Source organism: Helobdella robusta (genome assembly GCF_000326865.2).
Source record: "Helobdella robusta unplaced genomic scaffold HELROscaffold_37, whole genome shotgun sequence".
Taxonomy (NCBI): Eukaryota; Metazoa; Annelida; class Clitellata; order Rhynchobdellida; family Glossiphoniidae; genus Helobdella; species Helobdella robusta.
Genome location: NW_008704785.1, coordinates 1,371,990 through 1,393,243, shown reverse-complemented (window position 1 = coordinate 1,393,243; position 21,254 = coordinate 1,371,990). Strand labels below are relative to the sequence as shown.

General features: G+C 33.1%; 3 protein-coding genes across 3 annotated transcripts; 2 read left to right on the top strand and 1 right to left on the bottom strand.

Moving 5' to 3' along the window:
- Positions 1-1,505: 1,505 nt before the first annotated feature.
- HELRODRAFT_192719 (hypothetical protein) lies at positions 1,506-5,838 on the top strand (the record flags this gene model as incomplete). The annotated part of the gene is made up of 4 exons (XM_009023593.1): positions 1,506-3,949; positions 4,216-4,288; positions 4,591-4,692; positions 4,851-5,838. 4 exons carry the CDS (start codon positions 1,506-1,508, stop codon positions 5,646-5,648), a joined length of 3,417 nt encoding a protein of 1,138 aa, XP_009021841.1. The 3' UTR covers positions 5,649-5,838.
- Positions 5,839-6,898: 1,060 nt separating this feature from the next.
- Positions 6,899-11,866, top strand: HELRODRAFT_185793 (hypothetical protein). The gene is made up of 16 exons (XM_009023592.1): positions 6,899-6,943; positions 7,031-7,094; positions 7,208-7,289; positions 7,491-7,557; positions 7,666-7,807; positions 8,067-8,148; positions 8,221-8,280; positions 8,539-8,698; positions 8,986-9,091; positions 9,347-9,440; positions 9,569-9,700; positions 10,141-10,268; positions 10,541-10,631; positions 10,934-11,045; positions 11,226-11,405; positions 11,512-11,866. The coding sequence occupies exons 2-15, from the start codon at positions 7,080-7,082 to the stop codon at positions 11,392-11,394; spliced, it is 1,440 nt and encodes a 479-aa protein (XP_009021840.1). The 5' UTR covers positions 6,899-6,943; positions 7,031-7,079; the 3' UTR covers positions 11,395-11,405; positions 11,512-11,866.
- Positions 11,867-11,897: 31 nt separating this feature from the next.
- Positions 11,898-18,492, bottom strand: HELRODRAFT_176375 (hypothetical protein; the record flags this gene model as incomplete). Its single annotated transcript, XM_009023591.1, has 14 exons — positions 11,898-12,061; positions 12,355-12,480; positions 12,863-12,994; positions 13,573-13,680; positions 13,774-13,909; positions 14,164-14,294; positions 14,532-15,002; positions 15,201-15,317; positions 16,016-16,142; positions 16,528-16,682; positions 17,022-17,145; positions 17,406-17,590; positions 17,757-17,996; positions 18,315-18,492. 14 exons carry the CDS (start codon positions 18,490-18,492, stop codon positions 11,898-11,900), a joined length of 2,394 nt encoding a protein of 797 aa, XP_009021839.1.
- Between the last annotated feature and the right edge of the window lie 2,762 nt (positions 18,493-21,254).

The following is a 21,254-nucleotide window of genomic DNA, read 5'->3' as shown; positions in this document are numbered from 1 at the left end:
CTGTTACTACTGCTGCTACTACTACTACTATTGCTGCTACTACTACTGCTACTACTGCTGCTCTTACTTCTGCTGCTTTGTGAACGAACGAACGAATATATAAATAGATGAATGAACAAGTGAATGAACGAACAAATGAATGAACGAACAAACGAATGAACGAACAAACGAATGAATGAATATTGAAAAGGATCTCAATAAAGCACTTTGGTCATCACATCATACATCTTAAAATGCCTACCCTTGGGCTAATACAAAACTAATAATAGCCTACACACGGCTGTCAGTTCTTATTGAAAAAATCTTTTTATTATTTTTCTTATTTAATTCCTCACTCTCTTGTTCATTCATTCTTCAATTCATTTTTTGTTCGTTCTTTTCTAATTTCGTTCAATCCTCCATTCCTCAGTTTTTCACTCATTCCATTCCTTTCCTTTCTGACTATGATAGGGACAAAGTCGTCAATTAAAACGGCGACGACAACGACGATGCTGTGGCTACTGGTGCTGCTGCTGCCACGGATGACGATGCTAATTTTGATGGTGACGACGACGAGCTGTAGTTGTTGCTGCTGGTGAAGAAGACGATGATGACGTCAATGACGCCATTGTTAACGACTGCCATGTTTGCTTACATCACTTACAGCCTACATCCGTTTCCTTTTCTGCTCCACTGACTGCGACTAACTACCGCACCTATCGTTCGTTTGTTCGTTCGTTCGTTTGTTTGTCTGATCGATCGTTCGTTTGCTTGTTTACATGCTCGATCACTTTCAAATTACAATTATCGTTAACTATACTACTACTACTACCACTACCACTACTACTACTTCTTCTGCTTCTCCTCCTACTACAACTACTACTACTACTACTGCTACTGATTTTGCTTTTACCACTAACAAAAATGACATTTAGTATCTTTGGTGACGTCATTTATTTGCACCGATGTTTATGTACGATGTTTTCACAAAAACTATGTTTTAGCAACAATTGAAAATTTTCAAAATGAAATATTTTATAAATTTCTAATTAGGAATAATTGAAATTTAATTCAAGTTTACATTTAAACGGAGCTTAATACCGCAATTTTTTTAATATTATTTAATAATACATTTTTTTTTCAAATCAACAAAGGAATGGTTGTTAGTTAAAATCAAAAGCCTATCTCTTGCCATCAAATGAAATAATAAGTAAATTTATATAAAATTCTTTTTGATTAAGTTGATTTATTTGAATAAAATAAGTAATTTCAATGTTTATATCAAGTCTATATCATTATCTACAGACAATTTGTAAGGGTTAAATACGTTTTTTGTTATACAAATTGTCCAACTGAATTGCGTCAAAATGTGCAAATTGTTTTTAAAAGACAAAATTACAGAATAATTATAAATAAAAATTAAATAATTAATTTATTAATATATAAAAATGAATTACAAAAATTAGTTGACAAACAATACAACCCAACCAACCAATCAGCTTCCAGAAAAAAAAATCAATCGTGAAATGTTTCCGAGACCGAAGAGCGAGAGGGATTGGATCGACGACAGGCTCTTCTCGTGGTACACATACGGCGACAACATGCGGGCCACCACCACCACCGGCAGTGGCAGACGGGGAGGCCACAGTGAAGATGACGACGATGAGACCGCTGAAGTCTCCAAAATCAATTCGAACGGCGAACTTTCGGTGAGAAAAGTTACATTCGTTGGCACTGTCGAACATGAATTTTGCGACAAACCTCCCGCCAGATCGTCTCGCTCCTTGCTTCAGGCTTCCTTCAAGCCCATTAAAGATGTTTTCCATAAGATCGGCGACAAGCTGACACTTATCTCAAAAAATCACAAAAGAAATATTTCAAAGTACATAGCCGATTTGAAAGCCAAAACTTCATCACACAAATCTCAAAAGGTTTTGAGCCCGAACAATATGAGGCAGCCGAAAGTGCTGGAGTACAATGCCATACAGACGAAAAAAGACGATTCCAAGATTGGTTTTGTCGTCTCGGTCGATAGCAGCGAGCAAGTTCAAAAGAGACGCAGGTTTTCAATCTTCAGTGTTCTCCAGCCAAATCAGGATAACAACGCTACACCGGTCAGCCTAAAAGAGAAAGATTCCCAGAGAGAGCTTGAGAGTGTAGCAAGCAGAGAAACTTTAAAATCTGATAAGCCGCTCAAACCATGCTTGAAAGTTTCCAAGAAAAGATCGGAGAAGGAAGTTTTGCGCAAGAGAGCCATCATCAGTCTGAAGAAAAGCAGAAGTATGTCGGATAATGAAGATGATGAGTCAAACCACAGCTCCAACAACCATCTTGTTCGCTGCCTTCCTCCTCTTCAAAATGTTTCTTCTAACACCATCGATGCCACAAATAACAACAACAACAGCAACAACAACAACAACAACAATGATGATGACGACGACGGCAAAGAAAATTGTCGCAATATTGAAGAAGAATCATTTGTTTGTTCAAATAATGAAACATTGAACGGTGAAAAAGTTTTTCAAAAACAAGCATCTAAAGAAGAAGACCAGCAAATAAACACGAACGAAACAAAGGTTGCTACCACTGATCCCAACAGATCCAAATCCAACTCCTCCTCAGCAAATCTCAACGTTAATGTGGACTTCAAAACGAAACTGGCAAAGTGGTCGCTCGGATGCTCCGAAAACAAACCGCCCATACCGACGGTGCCAGCGAACAAATCGTCTGCCGGTGTCGAATCGAAGGGTGTGAGCCACTTGGTCCAACTCTTTGACGCCAGGGCCTCATCCAATTACGTCAGCAAGAATATTTACTTCAAAGAAACTTACAACAGCGTGAATGTGAAGGATTGCATAAAATATTTGGATTCGGTTTTGTTTAAGAATTTGCAACTACCTGCCAGCAAAAAATTAACAGCAGTAAGTCCTAACATTAAAGTTTTGCAAGGTATTCAGCATCTTCCAAACTTGCAATTGAAGACAACGGAGCACGTTGAAGAAATTCGTGCAAAGGTCCTGAACATCAAATGTGACACTCTATCGAACCAGCAGAATCACGTCAGCAGGACCAAAGAAAATCCGCATACTTCATCAAACATGGACTTTTCAACGAAACAAATATGCAAAAAAATAACAAGGAGCCAGAGCGCGCGTAAGACATTTCGTGATTTCATGAAAAGGGCATTCCGCCTCAAATCAGCTTCTCCGGCAAAGCTGAGAAACAATCAAAATGAAAATAAAAAACACGAGGCGGAGTCGAAGAAGAGTAAGGAGATGTCAACGCAAACAAGCAGAGAAAGCATCTCAGTGTTTAACGAGAAGGATAGGGTCGATGTTCCCTTCAGCAAACCAATCGATCCGTCATTTTCGCTCCTGAAAAAAGTTTCCATAAACGAAAACACGTCAGAAAATAACAAACACAGATCTGCAAAATGTCAGCAGGCTCACAGGAACATGCTGCAAGAGATGCAGAACATCAAACTGAACAAAAACGCATCGGCAGTCGTGAGAAGTCAGCGTTCGAAATCTTTCACTACAAATTCAGATAAAACAGACGACACCTCATCGCAACAAACCAAATGCTGTACACGTAAGAAACTCCAGAACAAGTCCAACTACCTCCTCCACAAGTTCCTCCTCAACCAATCCAACTCACACAATTACACAGCTGATAACAACCAGCTGGAAATCGAAGAGACCAACACCAATCACCCTCTCTCTCCATTCAACCTCTCACCGGCGCCCGGGCGCAACCAAGGATCAATGTGGGATCGCATCTATGCCTGGGAGTTGAGAGGACAGAACAACAAAACGAAAAAAATTAAGAAGGACAGCCAGAATCACGCCAAAGACTCAACCGTCACATGCGAAGAACCGGCTCCTGTTGTGGCCACTAATGACGACCAGAGGGCAAATCATCCTTCTCTGTCTGAAACACCTCTCTCTGAGGCAGCGGTCAGCTTCATTAGGTCACCTTGATTTAAAATGTAACGACGGCAATTAGTTTAAAATTCATAAATAACTAATTTTATCAATGTCTGTTGAGTCAAATTTTTGAATGGTTCCTAATTATTTGCACCTATCTGGTGAGATATTTTTACGAGTTTAAAATCTTATTTACTGTTTCAATTAGAGTTTGAATATTTAACGTTTGTTGTTTTTTTTTTAAATAAAATTTCAATTTTTATTTAAAATATCACAATAATTTTGAAATAATCAACCATCCATTTTTCAGTTACAACCCGAAATGTGATTTCCTACCGCCATCTGCAATTAATAAAAGAAATGAAGATAAAAATTCAAACAAGGTAAGGTGTAAGGTTGACAAAACATTTTTCTCAATTTTTTTAGGATTTTTATGATGTAATATGTGTTTGTTAATTTAGGTGTGTCGTTGTTTGTGGTCTTACTAAATAACAGTTTCATCACAAAGTCCTTCTTTTAAAGTGTAACATTATCTCCAAGTATGTTGGTTCAGTGAGCAAATTCAATTTGCTAGCATAAACCAGTCGACATTTTAAAAAACAAAAATTTTGATAAAATAATAATGAAAACACACACATTAAACACACACACACACGCACACGCACGCAAACACACACACACGCAGATAAAGAAAAAAATGACCACAAAACTGAAAGAAACTTCAAAAAATTGTAACACCACTTATAACAAGGCTACCAAGATCAACCGTTCGCCTTTCCCGTTATTGGTTCGTTGGCTTTCTTCTTATTTTTGACTTTACTGGCGACATTTTCAGCATAAATAAGTCAATTTAGACACTTAACTCACCAAAAATCTGCAATCAGTTTCAAAATATTCAATATTAAATTATAAAACAAACTGTTTAATTTTTTTTTCTCTCTATAGATGAAGACTGAAACATCAATGATGAGTCCAGAAAACAAACGTCTGAACGATTTCCACAGTCCGTACCAGAAATCTCAAAATAAAGTTCACAGATTGGAATTCACAGGCACCAACGATAATCATTCTTACAACGCTTACTTCCCGACTTGTCGAAACCACATCGGCTGCTTGAATAGGAACAACATATCACGAAGAAGCACCACGTTCAGTTCGGATGTCTGCAACAACTTCCCTATAACAGCCACAGCCGAAATGAAAGAAAATATTTCTATTAATATAAAAAACAAGACAACGGCAGCATCCAGATCTAGTGCTAAAGTGATTAAAAAACTTCTCACACCCTCTCCTATGAAGCGCGTTGAAGCACAAGCGAAATCAATCCTACCTCAATTTATATCAAAACAGAAAAAAACTCCAAGTCTAAAAGACTCTATCGCCAAACGAAAAAACCTAACAACCAAGAAAGAAGCAAAACCGAAACGAGAAGAGAACCCACAAATCAATCCGAAACCACTGAACGGTAACAAATCCAAAAAACCAGTTGGTCCTGTGAATAGCGAGGTGATAAACGTCTTTGATGCTGTCATCGACCAATTGAAAGACTTCAAGTTCAAGGAGCACAAGCTTAAAAGCAGCTTGAATCGCAATGATCTGAATAGCAGCAAAGAGAAAATAGGTAGACGAAGTGCTGATTCTTCTGATATCTACGTCACAAGCCTCTATAACAATTCCCCGGTCTCTGGTGTCAATACAAACAAGAGAGGGGTTCAGAGTCTTATAAAAGTTTTCGAACATTGAAGTTTTTCAGATTTTTCATTGGGGTGAATTTGTATTTTTAAAAACGAAACATGTTTCATCTATTTTTAGTAGATCCATTTTTCTGGTTTTTAATTTTATTTTATCTCATAGGCACTTAATTATCGATTGCTCGCTTGAATGAATATCTAGATTTTTCTGAAAATGTAAAATAAATCAGTTGATAACATCAGGGTAATTATTCATTTCTTATTTGTAATGAATACTTCTAATGAGTTAAACATTTAATTTGGATGACGGTTAAATAGAATAATGATGTCTAATTTTAAAATCAATAGTGTTACAGATATAAACATCGAATATTAATCCAGATTAAAAAATTAGTTACTAAATTTTATCAAATCGCATAAAAAGAACAAACAAAAGATTTTCCGGAGTAATTTTTTTCAAAATATTAAGTAATTCAAGATTATTCTATTTCTTATTCATAAGATTTCTAATCGTGCAACAGAAAATAAGATCGTTGAACCTTGCTAAACCAACAGAGATGATGTAAAAAGTTTTTACTTAACCTCAATGTCAAAACATAAATCAAATCACCATAAACTTTAGTTTTGCATATGTATTTACAGGATAACCAATTTCAAACATACATGTATAGATCACAAAAACATATAGTAGTAGAATTGCTATTTCAATGTATACAATATACCAAGGTCTTCTATACAATATACAATATGATATATAGTGTCGTCAGGTTTGCAATACTAAACTGCATGTATATGGATACACGTATACGTAAAATTATAGCTTGTACCATGATCTATTACATGATATATCGCATGATATATCATGATATATGAATCTATCTACCTGTGTCAGGTGCGTTAAGCATTTTAAAATCAAAACAAAACATTTCAAAGATACAGACACAAACAAACATCATACACATACACTCACTTTCTCTCTGTCTATCTCTCTCTCTTTTTCTCTCTCTCTCTTTCACACACACACACACACACACATCCACACACACGTATGTAAACACATTATATATGCATAATATGTTTGTTGTTGTTTAGAAACAAACAAACTCTAAGCAAGATGAAATGTTTACAAGTGTAATGAAGAATCTATAATGTATTTATATACATATATGAATGTACGTACGTACGTACGTATGAATGCATGTATATATGTACTTATGAAGGTATGGATATATAATTATATGTTTATTTAAATATCTAGAGTTACAATTAGAAGCGAGCTCGAACACTTAATATATGCAGTCAGTCTGTGAAGCGTTTTAACTAGATCAAAGTTTGTTTTGATTAAAGTTTGTAACTTATTATTATTATCATCATCATTGTTGTTTTTGTTATCATCATTATTATTATTATTATTATTATTATTTATAATATAAGAAGAATTTTTGTCTTGAACTGAACTAAACCGCGGATTCTATCTAAAACTATGTTTACTAAGCAGGTTACTAAGTATTAATAATGATGATGATGATAATAATAATAATAATAATAATATAATAATAATAATAACAACAATAATAATAAATAATAGTTATTATTATTATTATTATTCAGCTCTCTACACCGCTAAAGCTGATAAAACGCTGCTACAACAGAGTTACTCCTGAGATAATCTCATCTCTGAAGCATCAGCTAGGTTGGTTGTGGGAAAGAAGGAAATAAGAATGAATGAATTAATGAATGAGTGAGTGAATGAGTAAAGGAGTGAAGAAGTGAGTGGGTGAAAGAGTGAATGGAAGAATGACTAATGAATGGTTGACTAACGACTGGCCAATCGATTAATAAATTAATTTATTGTTTAATTGATTGATTGATTGATTGATTGATTGATCGAAAGGTGAAGGCCAAATAAGCACAAGCCAATCTGTCCGGGAACACCACGGCAAAGATGAATCATCAATAAGGTGCAAACGAGAATTTATGCTAATTTATGTTAATTTTCAAAGAATTTCGTGGTTTAAATGAATGGTAAGCTAAATGTAAGAACGAATGAATGAATCAAATTACTCTAGGATAACAATACCAGATGTGGTTGTATTTCCACAGACGACGAAAGATGTCAGTATGGTGCTGAAACTTTGTAACCACAACGAAATACCGGTTATACCATTTGGTACCGGCACTGGATTGGCCGGCGGTGTTAGTCCCCTAATGGTCAGTACATGTATGTATGCATGTATGTTTGTGTGTGGTTCTCTCTGTGTGTGTTTGTGTCTGTGTGTGTATGAGAGTAAGCCTAACAGCAGAAATATTTCAACCGAATCAACAGCGAAATGACGCCAGCAAAATGATAATAACAGAGCGCTACACAAATTTATAATAATAATAACGATGACAATTATAGCATAATTAGTTTAATAATAATATTAATATAATATAATAATAATAATAATAATAATAATAATAATAATAGAGTTGTGTATCAATGGATTTGACTAAAATGGATCAAATCGTTGATTTGCACGTGGAAGACTTCGACGTTACTGTACAACCAGGTATTATTATTTATTATTATTACTATTTTTTTCTTTTTGTTATTATCATTATTCTAATTAATTATGACCAAGGTGTAACTCGGAAGCAGATCAACAATTACCTAAAAGACTACGGCCTGATGTTCCCCGTCGGTTAGAATATTTATATTATTATTTATTATTATTATTACTTATTATTGATAAAATTGTTGAAACCAAAAGTATTCTATAACTTCTAACCCTAACTTCTAACTTCTGTTTCGACACTTTATTTTATAATATTATAACTTTGACTTTCTAGATCTTCTCCATTTTATCCTTTTCCTCTTATTTGATTTTTTTCATTAATATCATTATTTTTATTAAATAAACGAATATACGAGCCTTTAAAAAACTATTTCCCAACAAAAGATCCGGGGGCTGATGCCTCGCTATGTGGTATGGCGGCCACCAGTGCTTCGGGAACAAACGCGGTGAAATATGGGACCATGAAGAGTAATGTACTTAACATGGAAGTGGTACTGGCCGATGGGACTGTTATACATACCGCCGGGAAAGGAAGGAGGAGTAGGTAGTTTTGGGATTGGGAGTTTTTCGGAATTTGGAGTGAAAATTTTTGGGATTGGGAGTTAGGGGTTTTTTGGGATTTGAAGTTAGAAGTTTTGGAATTGGGAGTTAGAAGTTTCGAAATTGGGAGTAAAAGGTTTTTTTTTAGAACTTAGGTAGGTAGGTAGGTTCTTGGGAAGATTTGGATTAGTACTAAGATTTCACACCTAGAATCAAAATTTTATTTTTTTGGTTTTACTGTTTAAAAAATATTTCTGAAAATTTTATTTATTATATTAAAAACGAAAACAGGAAATCTGCGGCCGGATACAACCTGACAAACTTATTCATAGGAACTGAAGGAACACTTGGGGTCATAACAAGTGCTACCTTAAAATTATACGGCATTCCAGAAATGGTAAACGCACATCTTTTTGGTAAAGATTACATTTTTTGGTAAAGATTACATTTTTTGGTAAATGTGATATTTTTTGGTAAATTTAAATGGCGGTTGCAAGCTTTTTGTAAATTTACGTTTTGATTAACGGTAATTTTTGTGGAAATCCAACTTTTTATAATTTATAGTTATTTATGAATAAGGTAATATAGTAATTATAGTTAATAATTACAGATAATGTATAAATAGTTCATAATAATATAATAAAATTTCCAGAAAACTTCAGCCGTCTGTCAGTTCAAAACTGTCGGGGGAGCAATAAGATCAACCATTGAAGTCATTCAAAATGGAATTGATATCGCTAGAATAGGTTTAAAGAATTCATTTGATCATCATTTTTTTCTTCTTCCTCATCAACAGCAGCACTAGCATCATCGTCGTCATCTTCCTCACCATCATCTTCATCTTCTACATTTTCTTCTTCATCCCCATCATCAGAGTTCTTAGATGAAATGTCAATGCGCTTATGTAAGCGATACAGTAAGCTGGATTACATGAGTGAAGAACCGACGTTATTTCTAGAATTTCAAGGATCTCAAAAAACCATTGAAGATTATATCGAATTGACAAGTACTTATTCAGTTATTAATTCATTTATTTGTTCATCTGTTCATTCATTCATTCATTCATTTGTTCATTCATTGTTCGTTTGTTTATTAGATTATACGTTTTATTAGTTCATACGTTTGGTTTTGTTTATTCATGTTTGATCGAATATTTATTCGTCCATTTGTTTGGTCCATTCTTTCGTTCAACATCATGTTCATCATCATTAATTGATTTGTATTTGTTCATCCATTCATTCATTCCTTAATTCACTCCTTTATTCCTTAATTTTTATACTTTTATCTCAATGACTCTTTTGTAAGTCCAATAACCTCATGACATATTAATAAGCCAACAATGTATATATCTACATCAAATTATATCATGCTACCATAAACAAATAGGTCAAATAATATTTAACTAGGTCAGACAATACTTAATTAAGTCAAATCTCATGTAATTAGGTCAGATCACGAAATCGAATGGAGGTGGTGAGTTCATGTACACGCTAAAGCAAGAAGATACGAACCAGCTGTGGGCGGCCCGGCATAATTATTTCTACGCAGTCCTAGCGAGTTCTCCCAACAAGAAGGTACATATTTTTCTTCCGTAACCCTTTAGCTGTACCGTGACCTGACCTAGTTAAGTATGGGATGTGACCTAGTTACGTATGGGGTGCGACCTAGTTACGCATGGGGTGGATGTGACCTAGTTACGTGTGTAGTTACGTCACTCATTTAGAATTCTCGTCATCTGCAATTTATTACCAGCAGTAGTATCTATAATAGTGATAATAATAATTATAATATAAATAATAACAATAACCCTATAAAATAATAATTAAAGAAAAATTATCTCGAATAGAGTTACACGACAGATGTCGCAGTACCAATATCGAGATTGGAGCAAGTCGTCGAGGAAGCTAGGGAGATCATCAATAAATCAGGGTTTTTAGGTATGTATCGGTTTGTATCGTATCGGTATCGTATCGGCAAAATATCGGTATTGTAGCGATATTATACCTGTATCATCGATACTATAACGGTTTAATAACGTTATTATACTAGCGTTATAACGATATCTTAACGATATTATAGCGGTTTCATGGCGGTTTTATATTCTTCGTGTTGATTGAAGATGTAGTTGAATATCTGTAGAACATACATACATACATACATACATACACACACATACACACACATACACACACACACACACACACACACACACACACACACACACACACACTACATCTAGGACCTATTGCGGGTCATGTTGGTGATGGGAACTTCCACGCAATTCTATTGTTCAATCCGGCGGACGCAGAGGAGGTGCAGAGGTGCAACCATGTGGCCCATGAAATTTCTAAGTATTTTTCAAATTTATTTTTTCAAATTTATTTTATTAATATTTTTTTAACATTCTGGCATGATGCATTCAGCATATCGTCGCATTAAATCACGATTCATGCGCACGGTTCACACCATACACACGCACAAACACACACAGACACACACAAACATACACACGCACACACCACACGACACAGACTGGCACTGCGGCACGACGGGACATGCACAGGAGAGCACGGCATAGGCCTGGAGAAAAAACTTATCCTTCCAGAAGAAGTGGGCATGGAATCTGTAGACGTGATGAAAAAATTAAAAATGGCACTCGATCCCAAGGGAATTTTGAATCCCGGCAAGTTGCTGGCATAAATATTATTTATTTATCTATTATAAAATTATTATCAAGAATAATTACTATTAATTATTATAATAATATTTAATATTATTAATTATGTGATAATATTTATGTGCTGGCATAAATATTATTTATTTATCTATTATAAAATTATTATCAAGAATAATTACTATTAATTATTATTATAATATTTAATATTATTAATTATGTGATAATATTTAGTTGGATTTTAAGAAATATTATTTTTCCATTAAAAAAGCATAATAAACCGTTCGTTGCCTATGTGTTATAAACCCGTGTTTATTGTAAGTTCCTTCATTTGTTCGTTCGGTTATTCATTCATTCATTTACTCATTCATTCATTTATTTTGTATTTCCTCAATCTTTCATTCATTCTTTTACACATTTATTCACTCATTTATTTGTTTAATCACTCATCGAAAAATGATTTAAAACTTATCAATAGCAATGGAGATTTATATTTTTACCTTATTATTCATTATTCGTTTGTTCAGTTTCAAAAACTAAAAAATACAGTGACAGCAAAATACGTGATTAAAAAAACCGGCGGGAAACTCCAAATTTTGTGTAAATTGCCATTTGAAGATTCCAAAATGCTGAAGCACAAGCACTTTTCAACGTTCCTCTTACAGAAATCAGACGACTTGCACTCACTGGTATCTGAAAAAAAAATTATTTTCCGTATGAAAATAATTGATCCAAGTTTTTTCTTTTCCTCTCTCTCATTTCAATCATCTAGAGTGTGTATGTGTGGCCTAAACTAAGATATGAACGTACATACACACACAACACACACGTACACACACAGATATACACAAACATACACGTCTGATATTAAGATTTTCACAGTAGGGTAAGCCAAAAAAAGATTTTTACTTTTAGATAAGTTAATCAAATTAGAAATAATAAAAAAAATACAAATAAATGATTAATCGAGACGATAAGATACCGACGGAGACATCTCGAATCATCCAGAACATATCCGCTATCGCATACACACTCGCCGATTAGTCGGTTTTTAACTTGATAACTTTTACATTTCAAACCGATCGGACATCTGCCATCCTTCGCCGAACAATCTGCCAATCATTACGTAATGTATTAAAGTGTTGTTGACGCGATAGCCTAACGCTCAAAAGCGTTTGATACTCTTTATTTGCGCGTGTTGCAGTGGCTGGCTTCGAAAGCAAAGCAATGAGGTATGCCGTTTGCATGGGCAGTGTGTTGGGCAGTGAGTGTGTTAAGATTTCTACTTTTATTGAAACCGATTGAAACAGTTGAGTCGTGGTCCCATTTGGTTGTAGAGAGAAAATCTCGATCGTAATATGGGTTTAATTTTAGGTATATGCAAATTGTTTTGTAGCTATGAGACATGGATATCCATGGTGTGAGATTCATGATCTTTAAAAATTATTTCGATAGTTGATAAACAGGAAATAATGAAGAAAAAATCAAATTGACCACCCCTTCGATTGCAAAATGGACCCGTCCATCCATTCATGCACTCGTCAGTAAGGCAGAGGTTATTTTTGTGTTCCGGGCCATCGGCGCAGTGTGCCAACGTCTCATTCAGGAATGTGTATTTGAAGGTGACTTCAAGTTAAAAAATAATTATAATAATATTATAATAATAATTTATGACACAAACATATATATATATAATTAAAGTTAACTTCACTTTTATATAAACTGTAAAAATTTTGCCCCCCACAGAATCTTTCCGAGTCCTGCGAACACTCAGAGCACGGACTTAGTGTTGAATTTTGAATTTCTACCAACAAATCACTGTTGCTTAAACACGCACATTCCGTTTGATTCTACAAAAAAATGGATGAATGAAAGGATGAATGGATAGATGGATCGATTGATGATTATGATAGATGGATGAAAAAATGAGCGAATGGATGATAGATGAATGAATGAATGGATGGATGAATGATTGAAAATATTGATGGATGAATAGAATTGAAAAAAATTGAATGAATGAATGAATGAATGAATGAATGAAATGATATATTAGAATATATAGACGAATAAAAAGATGGATTAATGAAGGAATGAATAAACAAATGAATAAAAATAGATGGATAAATGGATAACTTGATAAATGAATAAAAAAAATTTAGAGTTTCTTACGTGATATGCGGCAAAATGGTTGCCACTATCCAAACAATAACTCAAGCAGTCCTTCAAAGTCAGCTTTAATACTATAAAATGAACTTCTGCAGACTTCTGATAACAGCCGATGTAGCTTATGTCGTAATTATTCACATGTCTTACTGGAAAAAATTGTAAAAAATATGTTTAAATTAAAATAAATTATGCAAATTCTTCATCAAAATCATGTACTCGTGTACACAATCTCAACCGACCAGCGTAGATTGCGAACGAAGTCGAACCACCGCACGGCGTGTCATCTCCGAGGTCGGCGTCACGGCAGGCCGCCTTACACATTGAGCTAGGCAGTTTCAGACCGTAGACCGCTGTGCAATAACATTTTGTACCTTGCTAATAGGTAAAAAGTAATTATTATTGTAATTATTATTATTATTATGCATCTTCTTCTTATTATTATTACTATTATTACTGAAAAATATAAACGTAAACTTGTTAGACGAGCATTAAAATCAATGCTATCGATGATGATGGTAATACGACTGCTGCTACTACTACTACTGCAACTGGCTTCTACTACTACTACTACCAATACCACTACTACTTCAACTACTACTACTACAACTAATAATAATAATAATAATAACTCTGATAGCCATGAATGGAAGTTTGTTACTGGAGCAGAACTCGTTGCACAGGCTGAATGAGTTTATCTTCGGACTACCGACGACAGACGAGATGATTCCGTTGTAGCATCCCATATAAACTGGCGCCAATTCTATTATTAGTAATATTATTATTATTATTAGTAGTAGTAGTAGTAGTAGTAGTAGTTAGTAGTAGTTGTTGTTGTTATTGTAGTGGTAGTAGTAGTTGTTGTTGTAGTGGTAGATAGTGGTAGTAGTAGTAGTTGTTGTAGTGGTGGTAGTAGTAGTATTAGCACCATCATCATCATTATAATATTTTAATTATTACAAAAATAATTATTACACCTGCAAGTATTGTTCATACAAACCTTTTGTGTAAACTTCAATTTCAGCGAAGCCCAAACTACCCTTCGAATCGTCAACGAGTTTGACGATAACGAAACGATACTCGATAAATTGCCTAATGCATTTAACCTTCATAGACACGCCACTACTACCAACTTGCAGCAACCACCGACCACATACATACATTTTCTCAAAATTTGGTCTCACAGGGTGGAAATGATTTGAGAGCTTTATCTCAAACTTTCCGAGACACTTATCGAGACAGATTTCGTTAAAGATAACGACAAAATTGACGGTGTAATCGTCTATAAGATCCACGGCAAACCACTCTTGAGAATTTCGGTTAGGGTTGATGCTTTTCAGATAGTTGGCTAGTTTGATGAGGCCATCAGTGGCAGTAGATAGTTTTGGGCTGTTGTAGTTTAGACTGAAGTAAGTTGGTTTGCTGTAGGCTGCATTGACCCTTACACCGTATGGCATTGATATTGGTATGACTGTAGATTGTGGTGAAATTATGGTGAAATTATGATGGAATTATGACAAGATTATGGTGAAAAGGTGGTAAAATTATGATGAAATTAGGATAAAATCATGAAATAGTTAAAGGGATTCAAGCGCAATAGAAAAATGGCGAATATAAATTTCCCTATTTGAAAAAATAAAATTCGCCAAAGAGAAGAAATCTCTCCCACTTTGTCTCCCTCCGTCTTCATCAACATATTCTCCGGGGTAAGCCAGGCAGGTCCCGAAATTTATAGACCCTATATGGTCACTCTGGCATCGAAATTTGCACCTATGGCTGGCACAGTCTTAATTTGAGGACAAAAAATTAAAATAAATTGATAGATAGGAATATTCATGAGAATCATTTTTTAGTTCTGTTTAGCTTTTTATGGGATTGAAATGAATATTTGAATAAATGGATCGATGGATGAGTGAATGAATGAATGAATGGATGAATGAAAGAAAGAAAAAAGGAAGGAGCAAACAGAGAAAAACCTTTGTGTACACAGCCAGGCGGCAACCTACCGACACCACATTCATTCGACAAACAGTTAGCAGACTGATCAATCATTTGGTTATCCAGACACGTTCGATTCAACACTAACTCAGATAACAACATTTTTTCTGGCTCCACTGAAAAATTATAAAATATAATATAAATATATAATTAAGATATATCATTAAATTATTGATGCTGCAAAAAGCTTACGCTTCAATCTTTGTAAACTTTAAAAGCCGTGCTAGCTTCATAACACGCCCGTCGTAATTATAATCATAATAACAATTCTTATTATAGATAAAAATATAAATAATAATTATTATAATTAAAGTGTGTTTCAATATCATCAGTTCCATTTTTTTTCCTGAAATTTTCATTTCTCATTTCAAATTCACACAAAGACTTTATACAATTTAACTTCCACCCAACTAAAATTTCTATCGCGGGTGGGTAGTTCAGCCCTGAAGCCGAAGCCCCCCCTGGCTACCACTTCTACGGACCAACCTTTATAAACTTGATTAGCATTGATACCCCCGCATAGCTGTATGGGGACACTCGGGCAGTGCATGTCGCAGTTCCAGGCAGACCCAAGACTGTCATACACATCTGAGCAATAACAATATTTCCCCGCCTATTTTAATTATAGTAATAATAATTATAATTGCATTTCAATTTCAATTTTTAATTTACTTCTAAATTATTATTTAATTATAGTTGCATTAATTACAGTTATGGTAATTATGGTTATAATAATTATAGTTATAATAATTCTAGTTATAATAATTATAGTTATAACAATTTTAGTTATAATAATTATAGTTATAATAATTTTAGTTACGATAATTATAGTTACAACAATGATGATGATGATGATGACAATGAGGATGATGATAAATATGTATAATGATAACACTGATAACAACTACAACAGAAATAATAATAAGAAGAAAAGGAAAAATAATAATAATATATAATAATAATAGTAATAATAATAATAAATAATAATAATATAGAACCTGAGTAGCGAAATAAGATTTGTTGCACAAATCTCGACACATTTCGTTATCGAGTCGAGACGATTTCGATATAGGCGGGCCCATCACCTCTGTGTTCGTCTCATCCGTGTAACATCCAACATAATGCGTTACAGCCTGCTCGACCTTGTCTGAAACTTGGTATATAAATTATGGTCATAATTGTGGTTATAATTATGGTCATAATTATGGTTATAATTATGATAATTATGGTTAAAATTATGATAATTATGGTTAAAATTATGATAATTATGGTTAAAATTATGATAATTATGGTTAAAATTATGATAATTATGGTTAAAATTATGATAATTATGGTTAAAATTATTATAATTATGGTTAAAATTATGATAATTATGGTTATAATTATTGTTAATGTTACTACTACTGATATACTGCTGACACTAAATGAACAACAACAATAATAACAACTATAATAAAAATAATAATTATAATAATAATATTAATAAACCGACTTTTATACACGGAGTAAGTAAGCTTTCCGCCGCAAAATCCTGCCATGTTAGGGCAGAAGATATCACAGTGCGTAGATGATATGGATTTCCCGCTCTTTTCTCCGCACGTACATTCAAATCCCTTCTAAATTATTATTATTTATTGTTATTATTATTATTATATAATATATATAATATATTATATAATATATTATATAATATATATAATATATTATATTTTTATTTATATTTTGGCTTTTGAAGAAATAAAAGAGTTCTCATTATTATTATTATTTGTACTACTGCTGCTACTACTGTTGTTCTACTACTACTACTGCTTCTGCTACTACTAATAGTAATAATATATATATATATATTTATAAAATTACAGAGAAACGTTCTAACAGTCAGTGCAAATAGCTTGGCTTTAGATTTGGAACAAAACTCAAAGCAACTTTTTATAGAATCAGTTCTTGTAGGATTGTCTGTCGGCTCAAACGTCAGCTGGCACCCGATGTAATCATTTTCATACATCTCTGAGAAATAATTATTACACTGTTTGGCTAATGTGGCTAGAGCCTCATTGAAATCTAGAAGTGTTCGCTATATAAATATATTTGATTGATTGATTGATCAACTATTATTATTAGTATTATTATTAGTATTAATAGTATTATTATTATTATTATTTTTATTTTTATTATTATTATTATTTATACGATTAAGTGTTTGTTATTAATAAAAGTTATAACGGACCCTCGCCGAAAACTTCAATCTCACTGATGTACATGCGCTTAATGCTCATAACTGCATCAGACTGTCTCACGCAGAGGAATCTGGCAATCCTTCCTGACCCCGAAAAATCCAGAATCACATTTTTGGTCACTTGGCCTTTGTGCTGGTACCAAACTTCGAAGTCATCTTCCAGGAAGTCATAGTCGATGTTTGGGCTTATGTTGGGCTGCAGCTTTCCGAGTTTAAAGTTCGCCAGGCCATCTGTAAATGTTTTGGATGGAAATTTATGAATTATTATTATTATTGTTATTAGTACTATTGTTGCTGTTGTTGTTATAAGATTACCCTCATCATAACTAGTTCATCTCTGCAACAATCTTCACAGTTCTACAACATCAGCACCGTCTACATCAAACTATTATTATCGCCACAAGCAAAACAACATTACCGCGACAATAGCAACGTCATCATTTAAGTCACAACTACATCATAGTCGTCATCATCTACGTCATACTTACAAGCTCATCGTCATCATTCTCGTCATCATCATCGTCGTCGTCATCACCATCAGCAACGAACCTCTCATAGAAGAGGCACCATCAACAGGGTATAAAGTAACGGAAATGACGTAATAACTTTCCACCAAATCCACAATCACCCAGGCGTCGTAATTAGTTAGGTGCTCGCCAAAATTATCTCTTCCTACCAACCCATCCGTGATTCTATCTCCCCAGAACCCTTTCTTCATGCTGACCATCTTGTTTAAAGCTATGTTAGTGGCACCTAAAGGGAATAAAGTTAGTTGATTAGTCAATTAATTGGTCAATTAGACAGATAATTATGTAATTAATTGGCTAATTGGGTGATTAGTTGGTTATCTAATTGGGTGATTAATTGTTTAATGGATTATCTAATTGGGTGATTAGATCGTTGATGGGTTATCTAATTGGGTGATTAATTGGTTAGCTAATAAGGTGGTTAATTAGTTAATTTGTTATTCAAGTTAATTAATGAGGCGATTATGAGATAACTTAATTGCTTAATCAGGTTATTTTACGCTAATACGTTTGAAATCAACGTATTAAGCACTTTTTGGGTAATATAAGTTTGATTATCTACTACTTCACCACTCCTTGGCACTTATATACTAGCTATTGTTGCAGATTATTTGATATTTTAACCAGATGGTTTGCAAAATCATGGATTTAGTAAACTTTTCAAGAAATCCGTTTACGACAAAACATTTCATATCAAATTTTTTTTCAAGTTTGTCGAAATAGTTAGAAAAGTAAAATCCAAAAATAATGACCAATTTCAACGAATAAAACAGTAAATACAAGAAGAACGTAGCATCGCCGATTCAACTCGCACACCACCACCACCATCATCAACGAGTTACAATTATCCGATTCGGTATTAATCGATTCGGTAATACGATTTCAACGAAATTAACCATTATAAATAAACCAAAACTTTGAACTTTTAAACGAAAAACAAACGGAAAAACTTAAATTGAAAATTCGATCACAAAACGTAAACAAAACAGATGACGTCATAATAAACAGGATTATCTCGGGGAAAGATATTAAATAAGAAAAGATAATTTTTGCCATTTTTATTTTTCAAAAGACAATTTTTATCAAGATATTTATTTACACAAATCGCAAAACAGAGTGTTTTTATCTTTTACCAAGGTCATCATCATCATCCTCATCATTATTATTATTATTATTATTATTATTATTATTATCATCATCATCAACGTCAACATAGATGTTTTGTTCAATCATCTCGAAATTAGGAATCTCAGAAAAATTTTCTTCCTTCATTTTTCCATTCTGAAATATTTAATAACAATAATATTATTATTATATTATTATTGGTTGGTTTGTAAGCGTCCAGTAAAAAGATCTCAGAGGCGCAAAAGATTATTGCAGTACATTGTGTAGCGCTTTATTGAAGCTTTATTGAAGAATGGAGAGAGAAAGACATTAACAGAGAAAATCTTTCGAAACCGTCTAATAGAGTAAGTAAGCAAGAGCAATAATAATAATAATAATAATAATAATAATAATAATAATAATAATAATAATAATAATAATAATAATAATAATAATAATAGTAATAGTAATAGTAATAATAATAATATAATTACAATTATTATTATCATGAATATACATACTTACCGACTTTTCATTGTCAATACTTATGCAACTTTTCCCATTACGAAAGCAGTCAAACAGCAGATTTGAATCAACCTCATTGGCTCCATTTAATCGATCTATTATTACATTTAATTAATGAAATAAATCAACTAATAATAATAATAATAATTTAGCAAAAATTAATTATCATGAATAATGTCATAAAAATCTCGCTAAAAATTTTTATTTCCAAATTAGAAAAAATTTAAATTTGTCTATTATTATATATTTCTAAATATATAGTTATATACCCATTTTATTATTTTCCATAAAAATAATTTTATTATTTCTCACAAAAAGCAAAAGAACCAACTTATTATCAATGAAGCAACTGTAGAAACAATGACTGTGATGAAGAAATTGATCAGCCCGTAGTAATAATAGGCTAGTTTAAAGACCCACAGTGTATCTTCATCTCTGTTTTCGACAAAAATGTAAAAATTATTTTAAAATAATTATTCATATTAATATATTTTTTTTAAAGTTTTAGCCTTTTCATGTTTTAAAGTGCAATTCAATTTATTATTGTGAGAAATTTGAGTTTTTAAAAAGAAATTTTGTAACATAAAAATCCTGAAAAGAGATGCTATAGTTCGATTTCTATGAATTCAAACGCAAAGTGACCCACTAATATCATACACACACGATGTTTGAACGTGAAAGTTAAACCAGGTACTATATCAATTAAAACATCTCATAGTAGTCATAAAACTTTAAAAAAATTCAAAAAGTCCATCCAAAATTTTAAAAAACTTTAAAAAATCCATCCAAAATACTTTGAAGTACTATAAGAGGAAGTGAAATCTTCAGTGGTAAAGTTACTGGAAAAATTGTATCGAGTGAAGTTGAGGTGTGCACATCCTGAATTATCGAAGGGTAAGGTGGGGGTCGATATCTTGACCGCTAGAGCCCCTATGGCAACCCAGAATCCATACACCACACCGACTGTCAATCCGATTAGGCAGCCCTTAGATTTGGAGTGGTGAATGAAATTTTTATTTTTTTTGCTGTTTAAATAAAAATTTCAGTTTGACCTATTAACCTTATTAGACTAAATACTCCTTCATCTATTTAAATTTTGAAAGGAATTAAGTTAGAGTATAGATGTAAAGAAATTACAAAAGTATGAAACTTACAAAGTTAGTGAAAAAACTTTTTGAAGTGATTTAGAAATTTATTTAACAAAAATCTCTCAACACAATCATTCATTCCAATTCTTATTTTTTCTACCAACGGTTGCATTAGCAAAGGAACAGAGCATTCCTAGGGTGATGACCCCGAACAGAGGACAGCCCGTGACTCCAGCCACTGAAAA

Bases quoted from the DNA above. Each gene is read 5' to 3' on its own strand.
- HELRODRAFT_185793 (XM_009023592.1), top strand. The intron at 9,701-10,140 runs GTACTTATTCAG...TCATGTAATTAG, and splicing joins AGATTATATCGAATTGACAA to GTCAGATCACGAAATCGAAT. The intron at 10,269-10,540 runs GTACATATTTTT...TATCTCGAATAG, and splicing joins CGAGTTCTCCCAACAAGAAG to AGTTACACGACAGATGTCGC.